Source organism: Pelodiscus sinensis, chromosome 9, assembly GCF_052426305.1.
Source record: "Pelodiscus sinensis isolate ZL-2025 chromosome 9, ASM5242630v1, whole genome shotgun sequence".
Taxonomy (NCBI): Eukaryota; Metazoa; Chordata; order Testudines; family Trionychidae; genus Pelodiscus; species Pelodiscus sinensis.
The window spans coordinates 27,969,068-27,989,163 of record NC_143060.1 but is presented as its reverse complement, the minus strand read 5'-3'; the positions used below and the strand labels follow the sequence as shown (position 1 = coordinate 27,989,163).

The following is a 20,096-nucleotide window of genomic DNA, read 5'->3' as shown; positions in this document are numbered from 1 at the left end:
ACTGCAGGGTTTAACCAGTGTAAGCAAGAGCAAAAGTAGTATTTTTGTATCTCTGTCTCACCTCTTCTCATGGACTTTAAGGGCAAAAAAGACTATTTTGACCATCTAGGCTGATTTTTTTGGTCATCAGAGTCTACAGAACCTCACCACCCACTCCTTCAATAAGCACAAAACCTCTTGCAAAATTACTGCAATCCTGAACCTGGATAAAGAAAATGCTTGAAAAAGTACATGCAGTAATTTATTTTCCAATTAATCTAATAAATGTTTTACAACCTAGTATTTCAATTCTTTTAAACGTAAACAGCTTTTTGAAAAACAGATGAAATCACAAAACAATTAGACTAATTCACACTTCCTAGTTGGCGTCACTAGTCCAGACTAGTTATGTAAATTACCAATTTAACTCTTGCTTATAATACAATCCTCTAATCTTTATAATCGTGTCAGTGAGAAATATGAACACACAGGTCATGTCACGTGTTCATGTATGTGCATTTAACTACAAAATTTTGGTACAAAAACTACTTTACTAAATAGTATAATAAACTCAAAAGAATAAAAATAAAGAATATATGGCATGCACAGGAACTAGATTTAGCAAGAAGCAACTCACAAAGACTATTAAGGGCCAACTTCTTAAAAGGTTTATGTAAACAATTCTTTTAGTAGAAAAGGCCATTTCTGACTGGAAGGTTAGGAGCAGAGTAAGAATGTGGAATATTTAAATAAAGGAATCCCATCTTGAAAGCTGGAGAATCTATTCTGACTTTGATGCATTCAAAAATACCATTAATCTTCATAAGCAGTAGCAAGATATAAAACCTTTGGACCAAATTCACCACTAACATAATCAAGTACCATTCCTCTGAAGTCAGTGGTCCGTGAAACCACTCTGAGAAACCTGCTAACTGGATGCTCCGGTGTGTTTATTGAGGCTATGTTTACACTATAGGGTTTTTGCACAAAACCTCCTTCTTGCGCAAAAAGATGTGTGTGGACACTCAAAAGGGGTCCAAAGAGAGCTGTGGCCAGTTACCAGGTTTCTCAAAGTGGTTTCGCAGAACACTTTGAGAAACACTGCTTAGAGCAGCACTAAATTTGGCTTCTGGTATCAAGGATTTTTAAAAGGTTAGCACATAAAATATCCAGCATCACAGTAAACATCATGTTAGAGCTCTTTTTTTGGTTTCTCAAAAGGGAAATTGTCAAGGTAGCTTTCTGCTAAACGTATTAGCTGCCTCACTGCAGAAAGTATCAGGATGTCAACTTCGGATGAAAGATCCAACTCAGAGCAGTAGTTTTTAACAGGTAAAATCTGAGCAAGAGGGATTCCAAGTTTCTCTGCAGTTATCCGCATCTGTGGAAAAGATACAAAATGGATTGTCTTAAAGAGCACCCTGACTATTTTTTAAATCTTCCTTGAAGAAGCTAAGCAAAAGTTTTGAAAAGTATTTTAGCTTTTCAAACCCCCTTATCTTGCAGGTATAACAACTTTACCACACATTTTGAAATTCTATCCATCCTGCAACTGAAGTGGCAACCACATTTTGAAGGAGCTACAGTACAAAATCATATTTACTTTATTTTATTCTTCTTTAGCCAATTCTCTGATAGAAACTGAGGTTACGACTACACTACAGAGTTTTTTGGGGAAAATAGCCATTTTTCTGAAAAAAACTTCACTTACGTCCACACTGCAATCGCATTCTTTAAAAAAAACCCTGAAAGAACAGAGGGGGGTTTCTGACATTGGTAAACCTCTTTCTATGAGGAAGAAGCCTTTTTCCAAAAGAGCTCTATCAGAAAAAGGTGTCTGTGGATGGGAAAGAGGGAGTTCTTTTCAAAAGAAGAGGAAAAAGGAAAAAGCACAGGTGCCCTGGTGGCCACTCCGTCCATAGTAATCACAGCTTAAATGCGAGATAGCATCCACACTGAATGGACGCTATCTTTTGAAAAAGCAGATTGCTTTTTTGATGCGCTTTGGCAATGGGGATGCTCCCTTTCGGAAGAAGTTTTTTTGGAAGATCTCTTCCAGAAAAGTTTCTTCTGAAAGAAGCCTGCAGTCTAGACATAGCCTGACTGAATAAAGTCCTGGAGGCCCAAACCCTCTGTTTAATCTCAGAGGTGATACCCAGGACTCCGGACTATAACAATCTAGAGAGAAGCCCCTACGTTTTCATCTCTGGTATTATTGCAGTGACGTCCATATTTACCCTCTCTAGATACAGGGGAATGCACTATATTGGCCAATCTAGCTCCTTTGCATTGGATTTTGATCATAACTTGGCAGTGAAGATTCTAGTGAATCTTCACTGGTATAAAACTGATACAAGATTCATGGAGGTTAGGTCCATCAATAGCTATTAGCCAGGATGGGTAGGAATGGTAACCTAGCCTCTGTTTCTCTGGAGGTGGGGGACAAGGGAAGGATCACGTGAAGATATCCTATTGTGATCTCTCCCTCTGGGGCATCTGGTATTGACCACTGTCAGCAGATAGGATACTGGGCTAGATGGACCTTTGGTCTTACCCAGTATGGCTGTTTTTATGTTCTAAGACGGATCCTCTGGAACTATGTTTCACTGGAGCCAGCCCACAGATTCAGGGAGCACCACTCAGCTTCCTGACAGCCCTTTCCCTTGTGATTAACTGATTTCAGATCCAGGACAGAATGAAGCCTAGGGTCAGGACTCTACCCTAGAAACTGAACCAGTCCCTTTGAACTATTTCTGTTGAACAAAGCAGCCAGAAAGTAGCCATGGTCACTTGGACCACATTCCTCAAAATTATGAAATCAATGGAAGTTAAATGCCTAAATACCTCTGAGGATTGCTGAAGACAGAAATAGCTCCAGGCCTGCCCCCATATTTGGGAATTGCAAATCCCCAGCAGCCTCTGATTCTCCACAATCTTTCACTTTGGGTTAGCATTTATGGCTGTGCAATGTGAGTTCAGAGTAGGTGTAAAATTCTAACAAAGCACAATGGAAGCATTTTACAAGCTCTCCACAGAGGGGTATTGTCATAAATAGGAGCTTCTAAGAAGAGTCTGACTTACCTGAAGAATGAGGATAGGGTTAAGCAACTAGAGATGCACCTAGAGAAGGGGTTCGGGCAGTCAGCCAATAAAAATGCAGATAAGAATTTCAAACTAGACCAGAGGGGTTTTTCTTTCTCTCTTCTTTGTTTTGAGATCAGAGCCGTTTCTCCCAAGTATTGAGAGAGATGGGAGACGGGGTCTCTCTCAAAGAATGGACTTGTTGAAATGCGTAAGTAGGGAAAAGTTTAGATAGTCCATTAGAATTAATTGTTTTCCTTGTTTGGGAGTTTGGAAACCATGTCTGAGCTGGCTAATTGTTTTTCTCTTTTGTAACTAAGGATTACAACCCAGGGACTTTCCCTGAGTCTATGTAATTTCATGGCTATTTACCCCTAGTCAATTTACTATGCTTGCAACAGTAGTTTTGTTTTGATAATAAAAGAGGGCAGGGACTCAATGACCTCGAGGTCCCTTCCAGTTCTAGTGTTCTATGATTCTATCAGTTTTCCTTTTTTTGTTTTGATTAACCAGTATTGGTTGATAATTGTGTCCTGAAGTTTACATGCCTCGTTACCTGGGCAGAGTCCATTGTTCTCTGTGGATTCCCTCTGTTTTCCCAACTCCAAACAAAATGGAGGTTGGGACAGGAGGAAGAGCTTTGCCTTAGGGAAGGGATTCCCAAGTGAGCTCTTCCCTGGAAAAGGGTTTATTTTATATCTTTTTAAGTACATTTGGGTGGTGGCAACGAATTTTGATTTATCTTTTTTTCTTGGACCTCAGGAAGACTGAGACAGGATAAGTTTGTCTCTGGGAGTGTCAGAAACAGGTTTTACAGAGTTTATTCTGCTAGCCAGCCCCCCATCTCTGCATGCAGAGTGTCAGGTTGGGGGACTGAGCCATGACAAGTATATATTTATACAAGATTAAATATTGCAGGTAATTAAACCTTTATGGATTCTCTCCTGTGTCAGACTCTGTCAGCATGGGACAGGGCAAGGAGTCCAAGGGTGTGTCTAGACTACATGGCTCCATCGACACAGTCAATGAAGCAGGGATTTAAATAATCCCCCCTTCATTAGAAGAAAAATGGCTGCCGCGCTGTGCCAACAATCAGCTGATCTGGCACAGCGCAGCAGTCTAGACGCGGCACGGTCGACAAGGGAAGCCTTTGTCAATTGCTCCGGTATGCCTTGTGAAAGGTTTCCCTTTTTGACCGCACCGTGTCTAACCTGCCGCGCTGTGCTGGATCAGCTGATTGTCGGCACAGCGCGGCAGCCATTTTTCTTTTAATGAAGTGGGGATTATTTAAATCCCTGCTTCATTGACTATGTCGAGTAAACTACTTTACATGGCTCTGTCGACAGAGTCATGTAGTCTAGACACACCCCAAGAGGACAATTCTATGTACTGGTCATGTAGGGACTGTACAAAAATAATCCAGTAGTGTTTTTCCTCTCTGAAAGAACATCAGCTTTAAAAAAAAGCCAACAGAACAGAGCTCTTTCCTACTTCTTCTCCCCCCTGAAGCTCTCCTTTCTTTTCCTTTTTTCTTTTTTTTTAACTTTTAGTTTTACTCCTATTTACACCAGGGTAATTTGCAGCTGGCCAGTTACGGCCAAACTCCAGTTATTTTATATAAAGTGAGGTAGGAGAAAAGAATCTGGCCCTTAATTTTTAATCAGGTTTCTGGTATTGCCATCTTTTCCTATTATCCAGTTTTATTCTTCAGAATCCACCTTAACAAGTCTTAAATCTTTTATGGTGTGGAGAAAGTAAATTTGGAAAAGTTATTTCCTCCTTCCATAATGTAAGATCTAGGCAATTTAACAGGCAGTAGTGTTAAAACAATCACATAAGTATTTCTTCACATAATGCACACTCAAACTGTGGCAATCTCTGCCAGAGGACGCTGGGAAGGCCAACTTTAACAGGATAGCAAAAAAACCTAGATAAATTCATGGAGGATGGGTCTATCAATGGCTATTAGCCAGGATGGTCAGGGCTGGTGTCCTAGCCTCTGTTTGTCAGGGCTGGGAATGGGCAACAGTGGATGGATCACACTTGGGCTACGTCTAGACTGGCCCCTTCTCCGGAAGAGGCATGCAAAGCAGGCAAGTCAGAATAGGGAAATCCGTGGGGGATTTAAATATCCCCCGCGGGATTTAAATAAACATGGCCTTGCAAGTAGGAATAAGAGATCCTCCGGAAAAGGGCTTTATTCCGGAGGATCGTGCCAGTCTAGACGCTCTTTTCCGGCTTTTCCCCAAGCCGGAAAAAAAGTGCCGGCCATGTTTATTTAAATCCCGCGGGGGATATTTAAATCCCCCGCGGATTTCCCTATTCTGACTTGCCTGCTTTGCATGCCTCTTCCGAAGAAGGGGCCAGTCTAGACGTAGCCTTGATGATTACCTGTTCTGTTCATTTCCTCTGCGGCACCTGGCATTGGCCACTACTGGAAGACAGGACACTGGGCTATATGGACCTTAGGTCTGACCCAGATTGTCCATTCTTATGGTCTTATTTTGTGGGTTCAACCAAAACCTGAAGTATTAAATTTAGTTATATTTTCAGCTTGTGCCTACAAAACCAGAATAAGAATGTGTGTATGAATATGAGAGTATGTAAGTACTACAGATGTAGAGTATTACAATACCTTGATTTATTCAAGGCGATTGAGTTTTTTATATTTAGTACTATATTAAACACTGCCATACTTCACCTGTTTCTCAACAGCTTTACTTTTGTACACACATTGGATGCCTTCTTCAAGAGCAGGACAAATTTCATCCACTTTCGTCAGCAAAACCAGTGGTGGGACCCCTATACAAAAAATGAGTAAGATTTTACATCTAATTTACATCGTTTCTGTATTGGAACTACTGCTAACATAAGGTGAAAGTATTTTTCTTTTGCACAGCATCTTTAGAAAAAGATTAATTATTAAACTAATATTAAACAGTTATTGGACAGTGCCCCAATTGTCTTGGTGGGAAGATGCTTTGTATACAAAATGACTTTTATTCCTCCAGTATAGTATCACTAAATTTAAAGACTTAATCATCTAATTTGGAAGACTGCCAGGGCTAAGTAATGACTCAAAACAGGGGTCTCAAAAAACACGGCATACCTAGTCAAGTTCCACAGCACAACTGGGGCCTGTTTTCACCCTGGCTATGTCTAGAATGCATCCCTTTTTCGTAAAAGGGATTCAAATTAGACATATCGCAATTGCAAATGAAGCAGGGATTTAAATCTCCCCTGCTTCGTTAGCATAAAAATGGCTGCCGCTTTTTTCCGGCTCGGAGCTTTGCCAGAAAAAAGCGCCAGTCTAGACGCAGATCTTTCGGAAAATAAAGCCTTTTCTGAAAGATCCCTTATCCCTCTTAAAATGAAAGCTCCAAGCCGGAAAAAAGTGGCAGCCATTTTTATGCTAATGAAGCAGGGGAGATTTAAATCCCCGTTTCATTTGCAATTGCGATATGTCTAATTTGCATCCCTTTTATGAAAAAGGGATGCAGTCTAGACACAGCCCCTCATAGGTTATATCCCAGTCCACTGCCCTATGAAAGGGACTCATATCATGTGAGGAGAAAATCAGGTTCCAGCTATTGGGTCCAAACATAACCATAGCAGCATTCGCAAGCTTCAGTTCTCTTTTCATTCTTTGTTGCTTTCCATCTCAAGTGCCACTGTTAAATGAAGCAATGTTACCTTTGCTCCTTTTTTTAAAAGGTTTTAATGCCTGGGATTATATGTATTTTAAAGTTATTAATGAAATCAAAATGGTTTTTTTCCTGGTAAGATGTATTACTATAAGCCCACAGTTCTCTCTTGGGGCCTGTATTAACAGGTCTACGTCTATACTGCAAGGCTTTTCTGCAAGAGGAAGTGCAAATGGAGTGCTCATTTGCATATGCCGCGCTCATATTTGCATTTCTTCTTCGGATCCCTTTTGCACAAGAGGTTTTTGCGCAAAAAAGCACTGTGTAGACAGCTCCTTTTTCCGCAAAAACCCCCTCTTGAGCAAGAGCTGCCTTTCCTCATTTTTTCAGGAAGAACGGCTCTTGCACAAAAGGGGGGTTTTGCACAAAAAGAAGCCATCCACTCAGCTCTTTTTTAGACAAAAATATCTTGCGCAAAAGAGATCTGACGAGGAAATGCAAATGTGAGCGCATCATATGCAAATGAGCGCTCCATTTGCATTTCCTCTTGCAGAAAAGCCTTGCAGTATAGATGTAGCCCAGGTGGGCTCTATTGTACTGAGGAGCAGAAACACAATAGGCATACTGTAAAATTAAACAGTAAAGAAAAATGGAGGTGATCAGGAATTCCTCTGTTCTCTCAATGCAGTGCCCGTATCTTCACCAGGTGAGGGACCTGATGCTCCAGAGTACCATAATAATGCTTAGAGAACCAGCCAGCATGTAAACCTCAATAGCTATATGTGGCAATTCCTCCTCCCACATCAAAGATAAACACTGGCTCCTAGAAGTACTTCAGGCCCCTAATAATGCAATGGGCTCAGGCTTGAAAGTCAGATTACCTCCTGGGCAGGCCCATTTCATTCTGTTCTGTGGTATTAGGATATATAAAACATACCAAACTGGTTCACTTTTCTTCTAAGTTGTTTCAGCTTGTCTTCCAGCTTTTCAGGGAGAATCTCAATTTTGCACCCATCAATAACAAATGCAACACAATGAATCTGATCCTTCAGAGAAGGATTCTTGATATAGCCTGGAGAATCCGGACGAAGTGTGGCAGCTGGATTAAACTGCAAGGAAATGTTTTATAATAATAAATAATAATTCCAAAGAACTGAATATTCAAAGGGTTATACAAATACTGATTCCCACACTACACCTCTGGAGCAGGGAGACAAGTATTATTAATTCATTTTAGAAGGAGGAATACTGATATACAGAGAGATAAAATAATTCATCTACACTCAACTATGCAGTGGTCAAGTCAGGATTAAAATTTAGGATTTCCTAATTCCCAGTTTCACACTCACTTATCTTGCCGAGCTTCATTTTCATAATTAATTAGGGGCAATTTTTATGCAAGAGGCTTTTGTGCAAAAAGGAGCTATGTAGACGGCGCCTTTTTGCATATAACCCCACTTTTGCGCAAAAGCCATTTTTCCTCATTTTTTCAGGAAGAACGGCTCTTGCACAAGAGGGGAATTTTGCGCAAAATGGAGCTGTCTACACAGCTCTTTTATGTGCTAAAGCCTCTTGTGCAAAAACGGCCCCTAATTAATTATGCAAATGAAGTGTAGCAATAGGCTAATCTGTGCTTCATTTGCATAGGCTTTTGCACAAGAGAGGTGCAGTGTAGTCGTAGCCAAAGTCTGCATCTCGTGCACAGTGCAAAAGTTAGTATTTAGAATGGCCTATATAGGCAGCAGCCATCTACTAGACAAGACAAAAAGCCAGGGCAAAAGACACTGTACTAAGTTTGAATATGGAAGTTGCTCTTTACAATGTTTTAAAACAATGTTTTCAAAATATTCAAAATGACAGATTGTTTCTGCTTAACCAAGCTAACCTATTCCTCATTTTTCAAATTCTTTCACACACAAAAATTAAAATGTTCAGTTCCTGAAAATTAGGTTTCCAATTGGAAAAAAAATACAAAAATTTAGAGAATCATTTCAATAATGAAATTGATTGCATTTTTAGTAAATATCTTTCAATTAAAAAAAAAAAGAATTTTAAGAGACACCAGAAACTTGGGGAGTTAAAATCCATTTTTCTATTTAAAACATTTTTGTTCAAAATATTTCAACCAGCTACACTTTGTGGCTGATTCTCCCTTTGCTTGTACCCAAATAAAATGGTTGGCAAACAGTTCCCACGCAGCAATTTACACATCAACTTAGCATGACTGTAAAAGATTGCACAAAGTACAGGCCAGTGCAAAATTGGACTTAAACACAAACTTGCCATAGTATATCACTTTTCAAATGCATCTTACTTGAGATCAACACTCATAAGCTTTTACTGCATAGTACCACATATGCAAGAATATATTACACACAGTAGATACTCTGTTCCACTGTAATTAAATGTAAGACGTAATATTTTTTTACATGTAAAGAAACATTTAAAGATATTATTTGAATTGCACAGAATTGCAGAAATCCTACCTGGTATCTATCAGGTACATGGCCTTTTATTATGTTGGACACTTCATCAATTTCCAGACCAGTTCCTGATTTTTCTTCTATTCCCATTGTGTCACAGAAGATAATAGGCAGAGGCTTGCCATCTCTTCCATCTTTAACTGGGTAAGTTCTGTACTATTGGGGGCAGGGGGGAGAAGTAATATGTAATTATACATAGCTGGAAAACATTGAGTTAATACCTTTCTCCTCACAAGCAGATGCATGGAATTCAGTGGGGACAATCATGGACTATTTCTGGATTTCCTATTTAGTGGGGAAAATGTTGATTTTTAACTAAGAAAATGTGGTTTGGTTTAGATGTTATATAATTAGAACCAAAAATTTACCTGTGTAGTCACACTAGTGTTATCAGATCCTGCTATGGCTTGGCTTGTCACATAACCTCGAAAAACAGAATTCACAGAGTTGAAAAAACTGGACTTCCCAGCTCCAATTGGACCAATGACCAAAATCCGAATCTGTGGCACTGAATTTAAATAAGGTTTGTAAGTCCTGATTTCCTCCATTATTTTCTCTCTTTCCCTGGTAAGACAAAAAGATTTGTATAGTGTTAAATATCCATGAAATCACAGCACATGTTTTGCACTGCATATAGGCACAGTGAAATCAGGAAACTGTAAATATTTTCCATCCCCACATCCTCCCATATACTCCACCTTTAACTATCATAAAACATACAATTTACTGAGGACTTTGCACCAGCCTGAGGCTACGTCTAGACTGCAAGCTTCTTTTGGAAGCTTTTCTAAAAGATATCTTCCAGAAAAACTGAGTTTGAAAGAAAGCGTCCACACGGCAAATGCGCAACAAAAAAGCGATGTGCTTTTTTGAAAGATAGCGTCCACATTGATTGGACGCTATCTCGCATTTAAGTTGTGATTAGTCTAGATGGCACGGGCACCAGGGCACCTGTTTTATTTCCTGGAGGCCTCTTCTTTCGAAATAACTCCCTTTTCTGCATCCATACATGACTTTTTCATAAAAAGCTTTTTCGGAAAAAGGCTTCTTCCTCGTAGAATGAAGTTTACCACTGTCAGAAAAAAACCTCTGTTCTTTCAACTTTCTGTCAAAGGAACTCCATGGTAGTGTGGACACAAATATTGTTTTTCCAGAAAAATGGCCTTTTTTCTGGAAAAACGCTGCAGTGTACACACACCCAGAGTGACCATGGTTACACCAGGCATCATGTTCTGAAGTTCCTAGATCTGGCTCAATCCTGTGAATCCACACATTTCAGAGACAGCCTTATAGCTGCATCAGGTAGAATCAAAACATGTACCTGTCCGTGCATTAATAGAATGTTGGAAAGCCTCCTGATAACATGGGTAAAGAGCATGCAAGAGCAACTGAAGAAGAACCAGATCTCTCAGAGTATGACCTTCACACAGAGTCAAATCACTTTATGCTCAGGATTTTATGCTGATATTACATATGGAATGGATCTTTAACTATGATATCCTCTAATTGTTGATGCCCAATTAAAACACCCTCAGGCCTGATTTTCAGAAGGTGCTGAGTACCAATAGTTTCTATTGAAGTCAATGGGAGTTTATAGGTGTTCTGTGCCTATAAAAATCTGGCCTCTGATGTCTCAGTCTGCATACTCCAAATCAGTGGTCAACTTTGAAAATTTTGAAAATACATTCAACAAATGCTGCCTAAAACTGTTGCTTTGACACGTCTGCATACTCCAAATCAGTGGTCAACTTTGAAAATTTTGAAAATACATTCAACAAATGCTGCCTAAAACTGTTGCTTTGACACGTCACAGGGGAAAATTATCTCTGTATGCTGACCCTGTGACAGGTAATGCAGAAAAGTTGCATTCATTCAAACAAGCTTAGAAGTAGACTAAAAGTTATTAAGCAAAAAGTGTTAGAAGACTAAAACATAGTAAGAGGCTTGAGTGAATCCGTTTTTACTACCTATGTATAGAGAGCAAAGAATTTGTCATGCCTTACACATGTATTCCGGTAACCAAGTACAGGCACTATAAACTACCAAATGCAGCTTATGTCTTGTAGGCTGTGCATTGTGTAAAGATCGCAAACAAGTAAAATCAGGTAGAACTGACACTGCTGAACCAATATTTAGCACAGGTCCATTGGAGTGTGACTGTTGCCTGGGAGTACAGCTGTCAACACAGCAAGAGTTTCTGAATAGGATGAGGTAAACAGCCATTCTCTACACTCAGAGGGATGGCATAAGGCACAAGTGACTTCGTGTTCCTGATTTTTAAAGTGAGGACTGTGGCATGCTTTATACAGATGTCTTTTTACACTGTTGACAAGTGGCATCTTTGACAGAACATCCTGTACAGCTAACGTTGTACAGCATACATGGTTAGGGGAAGCACATTTTTTTCATGGAAAATGCTTAACTACCCCGACATCTGTTGGAAAAGTAATATAGCAAAACAAAAAATGTCTAACAAGTCCTCTGACTGTATTGGAGACCATGTTTTGTTTCAGACAGTGAAAGAAGGAAGTAGAGAGCAATCATTTTAGATTGATTCAGAATAACAGGGAAGAATAGGTAAAGGAATTTGGGTGAAATGATAGATTTCATGATTCTAAGGAAAGGAAGGAGTGAAAACAGCAGAATGAGGACAACAGACATCAAACTACGAGAACTGGTAGATAATATCCCATTGGAACAAAATGAAAGGGAAAAGGAAGTTCCATAGAGATGGCAGTTTCAGTTTCTCAGAGAGACAATATTAAATGCAGCGAACTGTCATGCTTTGCTCTGCACTGGTGAGACCTCAGCTGGAGGACTGTGGTTTAGTTGTGGTCAGTACAATCTAAGAAAGTCATTGACAAATTGGAAAGAGTCCAGAGGAAATTGACAAAAATAATCAAAAAATTAGAAAACCTGATCTGTAAGGAAAAGCTAAAAAAAAACTGAGCATATTTAGACTTCAGAAAATAAGACTGAGGGAGGACTTGATAACAGTCTTCAAATATGTTATAAAGAGGAGAGTGATCAATTTCTCTCCATGTCCACTGAATGCAAGAAAAGAAGTAATGGGCTTAATCTGCAGCAAGGAAGATTTAGGTTAGGATATTCAGAAACCTTTCTAACTATAAGAATAATAATGCTCTGACATAGGCTTCCCAGGCAGGAGGCAGAATCCCAGCCACTGGAGGTTTTAAGTACAGGTTAGAGAAACACTTGTCAGGGATGGTCTAGGTCAGGGGTCAGCAATCTTTCAGAAGTGGAATGCCAAGATTTAACTTATTCACATCTATTTATGGGTCAGCGTGCCAGTGATACTTTTTAAAGTCAATAATAGTCCTACTTACAGCAGCTTCATATATAAATAAATTAAGATGCAGATCATACTGTTTAGTGTGATCCTTGACCTTGCTTTGCCTTGCTGAGTTCTCTGATCTTGGGCTCACAGTTGGATACTTTAAGCAGCACTCAAGCCTCTGAGTCAGGGTTCGGCAACCTATGGCATGCCAGAGCAGCCACCTGAGCAGCCACCCCCCAATGCAGCTGCGGTCCCATCCCCATCTCCAACCTGCCCTCCTGCGGCTTCAGCCCTCCCCCACTCCAGCAGCAACCTGCCAGCCTGTAGTCTCAATACCCCGGCAGCAACCTGTCCGGCTCTGGCTTCAACTGCCCCCAGATTCAACATGCCACAGGAGCAACCTGCCCGCCTGTCACAATGCGGTTTCAGCCCCAGTGGCAGCTGGCCCCCAATGTGGCCCTGGCTGTCAGAGTCAGCCGACCAGCAATCCCTGGCCCATCCCCGGCCATGGCTTCAACACCCCACGGCAGCCACCCACCTGGTCGTGCCTTCAATACACTGCGGCAGCAACCCACCCGCCTGCCACGTGTTCTAGGCCTGAAATGCTGGCAGCAGCTGCCCCATAATGTGGCCTCAGCCCTAACGGCAGCTGGCCCTACAATGTGGCTCTAGCCACTAGCGCAGCTGCCTGAGCAGCCAGCCCCAACACGGCCCTGGGCCTGTCCTGGTCCCAATCGCCATAAGCGAGAGCAGCCACAACACTCACCTTCCAGGAGGAGGAAGTGAGTGCTGCTGCGAAGGTAGGTGGGTTTCGATTAGAATTTTTTGTGCACTATAACTTTGTTTTTGTTGGCCCGGGGTTGATGCTCAGTTGGACACTCTGGCAGCCAGGGCCACATGGGGGGCCAGCTGCCACTGGGGCTGAGGCCGGATTGTGGCGGGTGGGCAGGTTGCTGCTGTGGCATGTTGAATCTGGGGGCAGTTGAAGCCACAGCAGGCTTCAATTTTTTGAGCTCCTGCCTTGCGTGCCAATGAAAATTATGCCATAGGTTGCTAACCCTTGGTCTAGGTATATTTAGTTCTGCCTCAGAGCTAGACTAAATGATTTTTTGAGGTCCCTATCAGCCCCTCATTTCTATAATTCTATGCTGAGATGCACAATGTTTTCTAAATGTTTCAAAAACACTATGGGTATGTCTACACTACCCCGCTAGTTCGAACTAGGAGAGTAATGTAGGCATACCGCACTTGCAAATGAAGCCTGGGATTTGAATTTCCCGGGCTTCATTTGCATAAGCGGGGAGCCGCCATTTTTAAAACCCCGCTGGTTCGAACCCCGTGCAGCGCGGCTACACGGGGCACGAACTAGGTAGTTCGAACTAGGCTTCCTAGTTCGAACTACCGTTACTCCTCATGCGGTTCGAACCAGCGGGGTTTTAAAAATGGCGGCTCCCCGCTTATGCAAATGAAGCCCAGGAAATTCAAATCCCGGGCTTCATTTGCAAGTGCGGTATGCCTACATTACCCTCCTAGTTCGAACTAGGAGGGTAGTGTAGACATACCCTATTTGCCACGCTATAAGTATGCCACTCTGGGAATTGCCCAGATAAGTAACTACCTTCTTAATCATGGTCTGTAATAGGGAAGTGAAAGTGTAAATGTGTACATAGTTAACCAATGAGTCTGGGCTCATTGATTAACCTGCACTGTTGTAAACAGCCCTCCCACTTGTCTATGCCCCCCACATACACTGCTGCCTCTGTATCAGAAGCAGCAGCACAGTGCGGCAGGTGGGTGCCACCTCTTCTACTCTCTCCCCTGCACTGCTGCCTCTGGAATATCATTTTAAGTCTCTGCCAAAGCAGACTTAGTGTGGCTAAGAGTAAGTGTAGCTCTTCATGTATCTTAGTTTGGTTCAGACATTCATCACCCATTCAAGTTTGACCTGTTCTGAAATCATCATTTTGGACTTATCCCCGGATTGTGAACTGCTCAGACACTATGGTTATAGGTGCCTTATTAATACCTAAGATAAGTATCTCATATAATACAAGTCTGTCTACTCTAACAACATGTAGTTATTTCCTTAAGTAGCTCACATCACCACAGCATTTGGTGGCTACAGATCACTGCAGTGATAGATTACAACAGTTAACTTACTCAGTTGTCCATGTAATCTTTCTCCATGGAGATTCCAGGAAACTGCTAATATCTAGGGGGAAAGCAACATGTAACATTAAAAGTACACAGCTATAATTTCCTCAGCATACATTTTCTCTTTTGACATCAACTTACCTTCAACTCGATACACCTCACATTCTATAAGGCCTACATCATTTCCATGCAAATCAGCAACATTGTATGTGTAGGTGTTGTTGGAACTTGTTGCTGCTGTTGCCGTATTTTGGACCAGCAACTGTAGTGCTCCACCTCCAAAATTAGGGCCATTAGAACTATGATCATATACAGCACCTGTTGAAGCCTTAACAGGAATTTTCAATGGGCTGAGCACACCATCTTTCTCTTTTAATCTAAAGAGGAAAGCCTTCTCATCATTTATGTACACTCCAGATGAACTAAAGCTCTTACATGTAAAGCCTCCAAAAATATAACCACTTCCATTATATGCTACAGCTAAAGTTGGCCCTTGGGCATCACACTTGGCATGAAATACAGAAGCATTATAGCCATGTATGCTTCCCTTATAAAGAAGAGTGAAGTGTCTGCTTCCCAACAGATTTTGCAGTTGCTTTACTTCATCTTGTGTTAATCTAGATACGACAGCAGCCATTCTTCTTAATCTAAAAAGACAAAAGAGATGTTACACAAATACAAGTGCAACAAGAAGAGGAATGTATTATTATTTTAACTCAAATCACCAAAGATGGAATTTATCCCCATTAAATTCTGCAGTCTTCTGCTGTATTAAAAAAATCCTGTTTTATGTCTTCACTAGTTGTTCTTCAATTTCTTTCTTGGCCTGCTTTATTGTATTTCTATACTTGACTAGCCACAGTTTATCCTCCTTTCTATTTTACTCACTAGAATCTGACCTCTAATTTCTATAGGATACCTTTTTGCCTCTAACTGCCTCTTTTATTCTGCTGTTTAGTCACAGTGAAACTTATCTGCTTTGCTTTTTATTTAATTTGGGGTATACATGGCAGAAAGCAGGGCTGGCGGGGGGGGTTGGGAGCAGTGGGGCTGGCCGGGGGATATTGGGGGGGAACAGCCAATGTGAAGCAGGTCTGTCCGGGAGGGGACCAGGGGGAGTGGAGCTTGCCAGGACGGATGGGGGGGGAACTGAGCGGGGCTGGCTGAGGGGGACAGCAGGGGGAAAGAATTAGTCGGCGGGGAGTGGGACTGACCCAGATATATTTGGTATTTTCTTAATTTTTTTCCCAGACAGAACCCTCAAATACCAGACTGTCCGGTTCAAAACCGGACACCTGGCAACCCTACCAGTTGAAAGCACAGAGCCAGTCCTGCGAACCCTAATTTGAAAGCTACTTGCATGAGCAAAGTACATAGGGTTTGCAAGGCTCATAGTTATACAAAACTAAAAAGCACAGAAGAAGAAAAAATTAAAAAAGCCATCACCAGTTGTGCTGCCTATATAAAATATATTGCACTATTATTTTAATTTAATTATATTTTTTAAACTAAGGATTTTTATTACAAATATCAGTGAATTCCTACAAATTGGTAGACCTTCATTTTTCCTGGGTTTTTTACTGACTCCTTAACCATACAAGATTGGTTTAATAATTCTGCAACCTGTGTGACAAGTGGAAATAATTAACGAACACATCAATGTTATTTGTGTTTTTCACCTTGCCTTGCAATATTTCATTTATTCTCTCACTGCAGTGGTTGTTTTGATTGATAACAATTGTTCTTTTTAAGTTCTCTTAATATTTTCTGGGGGAGGGAGGCTATTTTTTCATACTGATTAGTCTGTCAAAAGAAATCTTTGTTGTACAGCCAGGTTGGGGAGGTGGGGGCTTGCCTTTTTTTTTTTATAAGGAATGCCTTTAGACAATTTGGATCTGCCTATATTGGATTTCAAAGTTTTGAGTATCATGTCAGATGGTTTATTATTCTTCATTATAGAAATAAAGAAAAATAAAGCTGTCCTTTACTCTTTGGATCCTTTATCTGTAAATATGCAGAACTTTCAAGACCACTTATTGCTTGATTTCATATTAACAAATCTCTGTATGGCACAATGCACAGTTTTTGCTCAGAAATGTGCAATTATATTTCCCTGTATGTTCTTGTCTTGTCTCCAGACTTAGAAAATTTAAAAAGAACATTCTTCACAAGATTTCCAAAAGTATTCCTCTCTCCAAATACATTAGAATTATGTAACAGAAAATAGGAAACTCGACATTCTACTATTGGTAGGGAAGTGGTTCCTACATATGCTATGCTTCCTGTGTATCAGGAAGAACTAGACCCAGCACTCCATGTTTTGGATACATGAAAACTGACTTCTCTTGCAATGGTGAGCCAATTTTTCTGATATTTAAATACATTGACATGAATAAGTTGATGAAGATTTCAATTATTATCACTAAAATTTTAAGAATTTCTCCACCCAGCCTGAAGATAGAGCTAGTGTTAGGTTAACACAGTGTTTCTCAACCTTTTCTTTATAAAGTACTCCTTTAAAAACATTATAAGTACCCCCAGTACCTACAGTTTTCAGACACACAAAATTGTTTCTACCATTGCAACACATTTGTTTAAACAACTTAATCGTAGCTGGGCAGGTGATGAAATGTTTGGGTGTAAAAAGTACAAAAATAATATAACACTGTAAAACTTATAACAAAAATTAAGTTTTCTCCAAATTTCAGTGGTGTTGATGTATCCCCCAGACTTTTCTCGAGTACCCCTAAGGGGTACTTGTACCACTAGTTGAGAAACACTGGGATAACACATTCACTATTAACTGTTAATGTGCAAGATAACTAAAGAGTCAAAGATGCAATCACTTTGAATAAATCATGCATTATATTTCTGTGACATGCCAATAGTTATAACTTGAACAAGATCGTAATATACACATGTATGCATCCACATTTAATCTGTTAGTCTCTAAGGGTACATCTACATAGCAGGGCTAAACTTGAAATAAGCTGCACAACTTGAGCTACGCTAATTGAGTAGCTTAAGTTGAAATAGCTTATTCTGAATTTGTGTACGTCTACACAGCACTTATTTCAAAAGAGTGCACTCTTCCTATTACTTCCCTTTTTGCTCGTGCAATGAAGGTTACAGAAGTTGGAGTAAGCAGTCCTCCAGCAGGACATTATTTCAACATTATGTCAAAATAATTGCTTGTGTGTCGATGCAAACAATGTTATTTCCGAATAACATTCATTATTCTGAAATAACGCTGCTGTGTAAACATAGCCTAAAGTGCCACACAACTTCTCATCATTACAGCAGCATAACTAAAGAACAGATTTTTGCCCTTCTGTGAGCATTGGTTAAAGTGTTGGTAGAGGGAGTATTTTACTATCTGTCTTGTCATTATATGATTATATCACAAAATGGGATGTTCAGGCACTCACCCGTAAGGATGTTAAATAGCAACTAATCGAACAGTCTATGTATTTTGCCTATTGCTACACTTCAAAGGTGAAAGCTGCAAGGAGCCTGACACTGGGCTCCCCACGATGCTTCAAAGTGGCAGCACCACAGGGAACCCTGGGATCAGCTGGGGAGTCTCCAGCTGATTCCAGGCTCCATGCAGCGCTGCCACTTTGAAACGCTGCATACAGATTGGGGACACCCAGCTGGAACCCGGGGTCTGGCCCCAGGCTTCAAGCGGCACAGCCGCTTTGAAGTACCTGCTCCTCCCCACCACCCCAGCTGCCTCTTTCTGATAGAGGCACAAGCATGTCCACTATCTGATAAGCATACCGAATAGTCAACTAGTCCTTCACATCCCTACTCAACAGTAGGAAAGTGAATGTGTACCTGTGTACACAGTTAACCAATGAGCCGGGCTCATTGGTTAACCCTCATAGTTACACGTAGCCCCTCCTCCCCTGTATCAGAGGCAATAGGGAGGACGCGGGAGCTGATGCACATGGCTCTCTGTGCATGCTGCCTTCCACACACACACACACACACACACCCTGTTGCCTCCCACTGAGGCAGCAGCACATAGGGAGGGCAGGCAGGAGCCAATACACAGCATTAGCACCATGCTCACCTACCGGCTACATATAGACATGTAACCACTGAGGGGGGGGACTCCGCGGTTACACGTTTACAAAAATACATGCATTGTAACCTCTCTATTCAACAGCCACTGTAACTGTCCATCTCTGCAGAATGCCAACTCCTCCTAGATCTCTCTGTGAGCATGTTTGCCAACATGTTCAGGGGGATTTCTTTTAAGCAGGGCTTTTAGCTAAGCGGGGATGCTGTGTAACATCAACTGATTGATGCTATTTTCACCTCTTCCTCTTTGGTAGCTGGCAGTATAGTCTCTAGGGCGCCACGGGACTCCTCGGTTTTGTCTCATTCGGGCTCTTTGGGCCAGCACAGCACAGCTGGTTTTCTGGAGCCTCGTCTGGGTTATGCAGCATCCCGCTGGCTAAGGGGATCGATATCTGGTCTATCTGTCTCAGGTCGGGTCTGAAGCGCCAGTGCACAGTTCGATAGCAGGAACTGCTGCAGGGAAGCGCCGGTGCAAGTTATAAACGCAACAAAGGGCGATGAGACCATCCGGCAACGCCTGGCCCCGGCTCCACGTTAGAGCCTCGCATCAGCGAAAGGGAGGTTTCCCAACAGCAGCCTGCCAGCAGGTGAACCCCAACCCTTGTCTCAAGCCGTAGCCCTGTAAGAGCTCCGGGGTTTCTACCCAGATCCGGGGGCGCGGGTCTTACCGTGCGAGAGCGCCCGCCGGGGAGACTCCGGGAAGAGAAGAAACGAAAGTGAAAGTCACCGCTTTGCCGCCAATAACACAGCTCGGACAACTCCCTGAAATGTCAGAGAAGGGGGGGGGTGAGCTCCTGCTGGCGGAGAGAACCAGAGCTCCGGGGAACCCGCCGGGGGTAACGCCCAGGAAAATAAAGTGCCAGACTTTGAAAAGAAGGAGTTTCTGCAAAGTACTGTTGAAGAGGGCAGGTTTGGTGGGGGGAATCCGGGCTCCAATGAAGAACTGGAGCTGCCTGGATTTAACCCTGCAAGTACTAAGTAGGATACACCTTGGAATGGCAGCACTGCTCACCATGGGTGCTGGAAACAGGAAGGATGGGGTCAGGGCGGGAGTATTGCATTGTGAGGCCCTGAGCTATGTCAAGTCATTAGAGACGCCACACCATACAAAATATTATTTTTACATTAAAGACATTGAATATATAAATACAAAAGCTTTATATTTGCAAATATAGTTCCAAAAACAGAATAGTAATCCAATAAAACACCGTTACACTACAAAAAAAGCCACAGATTTATTTCTACATTAGGGACTGCCAAGTGAATCTGTTTTGGATAGCCTCAGAGGGGTAGCCATTTTAGTCTGTAACTTTAAAAACAACAAGTAGTCCTGTGGCACTTTAGAGTATGTCTACAGTAAGGCTAAAGTCA

The 20,096-nt window shown here is 41.5% G+C and overlaps 1 protein-coding gene across 1 annotated transcript; it reads right to left on the bottom strand.

Annotated features, from left to right (window-relative positions):
* Window positions 1-225: 225 nt before the first annotated feature.
* LOC102458960 (interferon-induced protein 44-like) lies at window positions 226-19,654 on the bottom strand. Its single transcript, XM_075936327.2, has 8 exons — window positions 19,394-19,654; window positions 14,781-15,286; window positions 14,646-14,697; window positions 9,556-9,751; window positions 9,191-9,343; window positions 7,642-7,813; window positions 5,762-5,862; window positions 226-1,360 (listed from the first exon to the last, which is right to left on the bottom strand). Exons 2-8 carry the CDS (start codon window positions 15,274-15,276, stop codon window positions 1,172-1,174), a joined length of 1,359 nt encoding a protein of 452 aa, XP_075792442.2. The 5' UTR covers window positions 15,277-15,286; window positions 19,394-19,654; the 3' UTR covers window positions 226-1,171.
* Between the last annotated feature and the right edge of the window lie 442 nt (window positions 19,655-20,096).

Bases quoted from the DNA above. Each gene is read 5' to 3' on its own strand.
- LOC102458960 (XM_075936327.2), bottom strand. From the start codon at position 15,276: ATGGCTGCTGTCGTATCTAGATTAACACAAGATGAAGTAAAGCAACTG. The intron at 14,698-14,780 runs GTAAGTTGATGT...CTTTCCCCCTAG, and splicing joins TGAGGTGTATCGAGTTGAAG to ATATTAGCAGTTTCCTGGAA. The intron at 9,344-9,555 runs GTAAATTTTTGG...TGCCCCCAATAG, and splicing joins ACACTAGTGTGACTACACAG to TACAGAACTTACCCAGTTAA.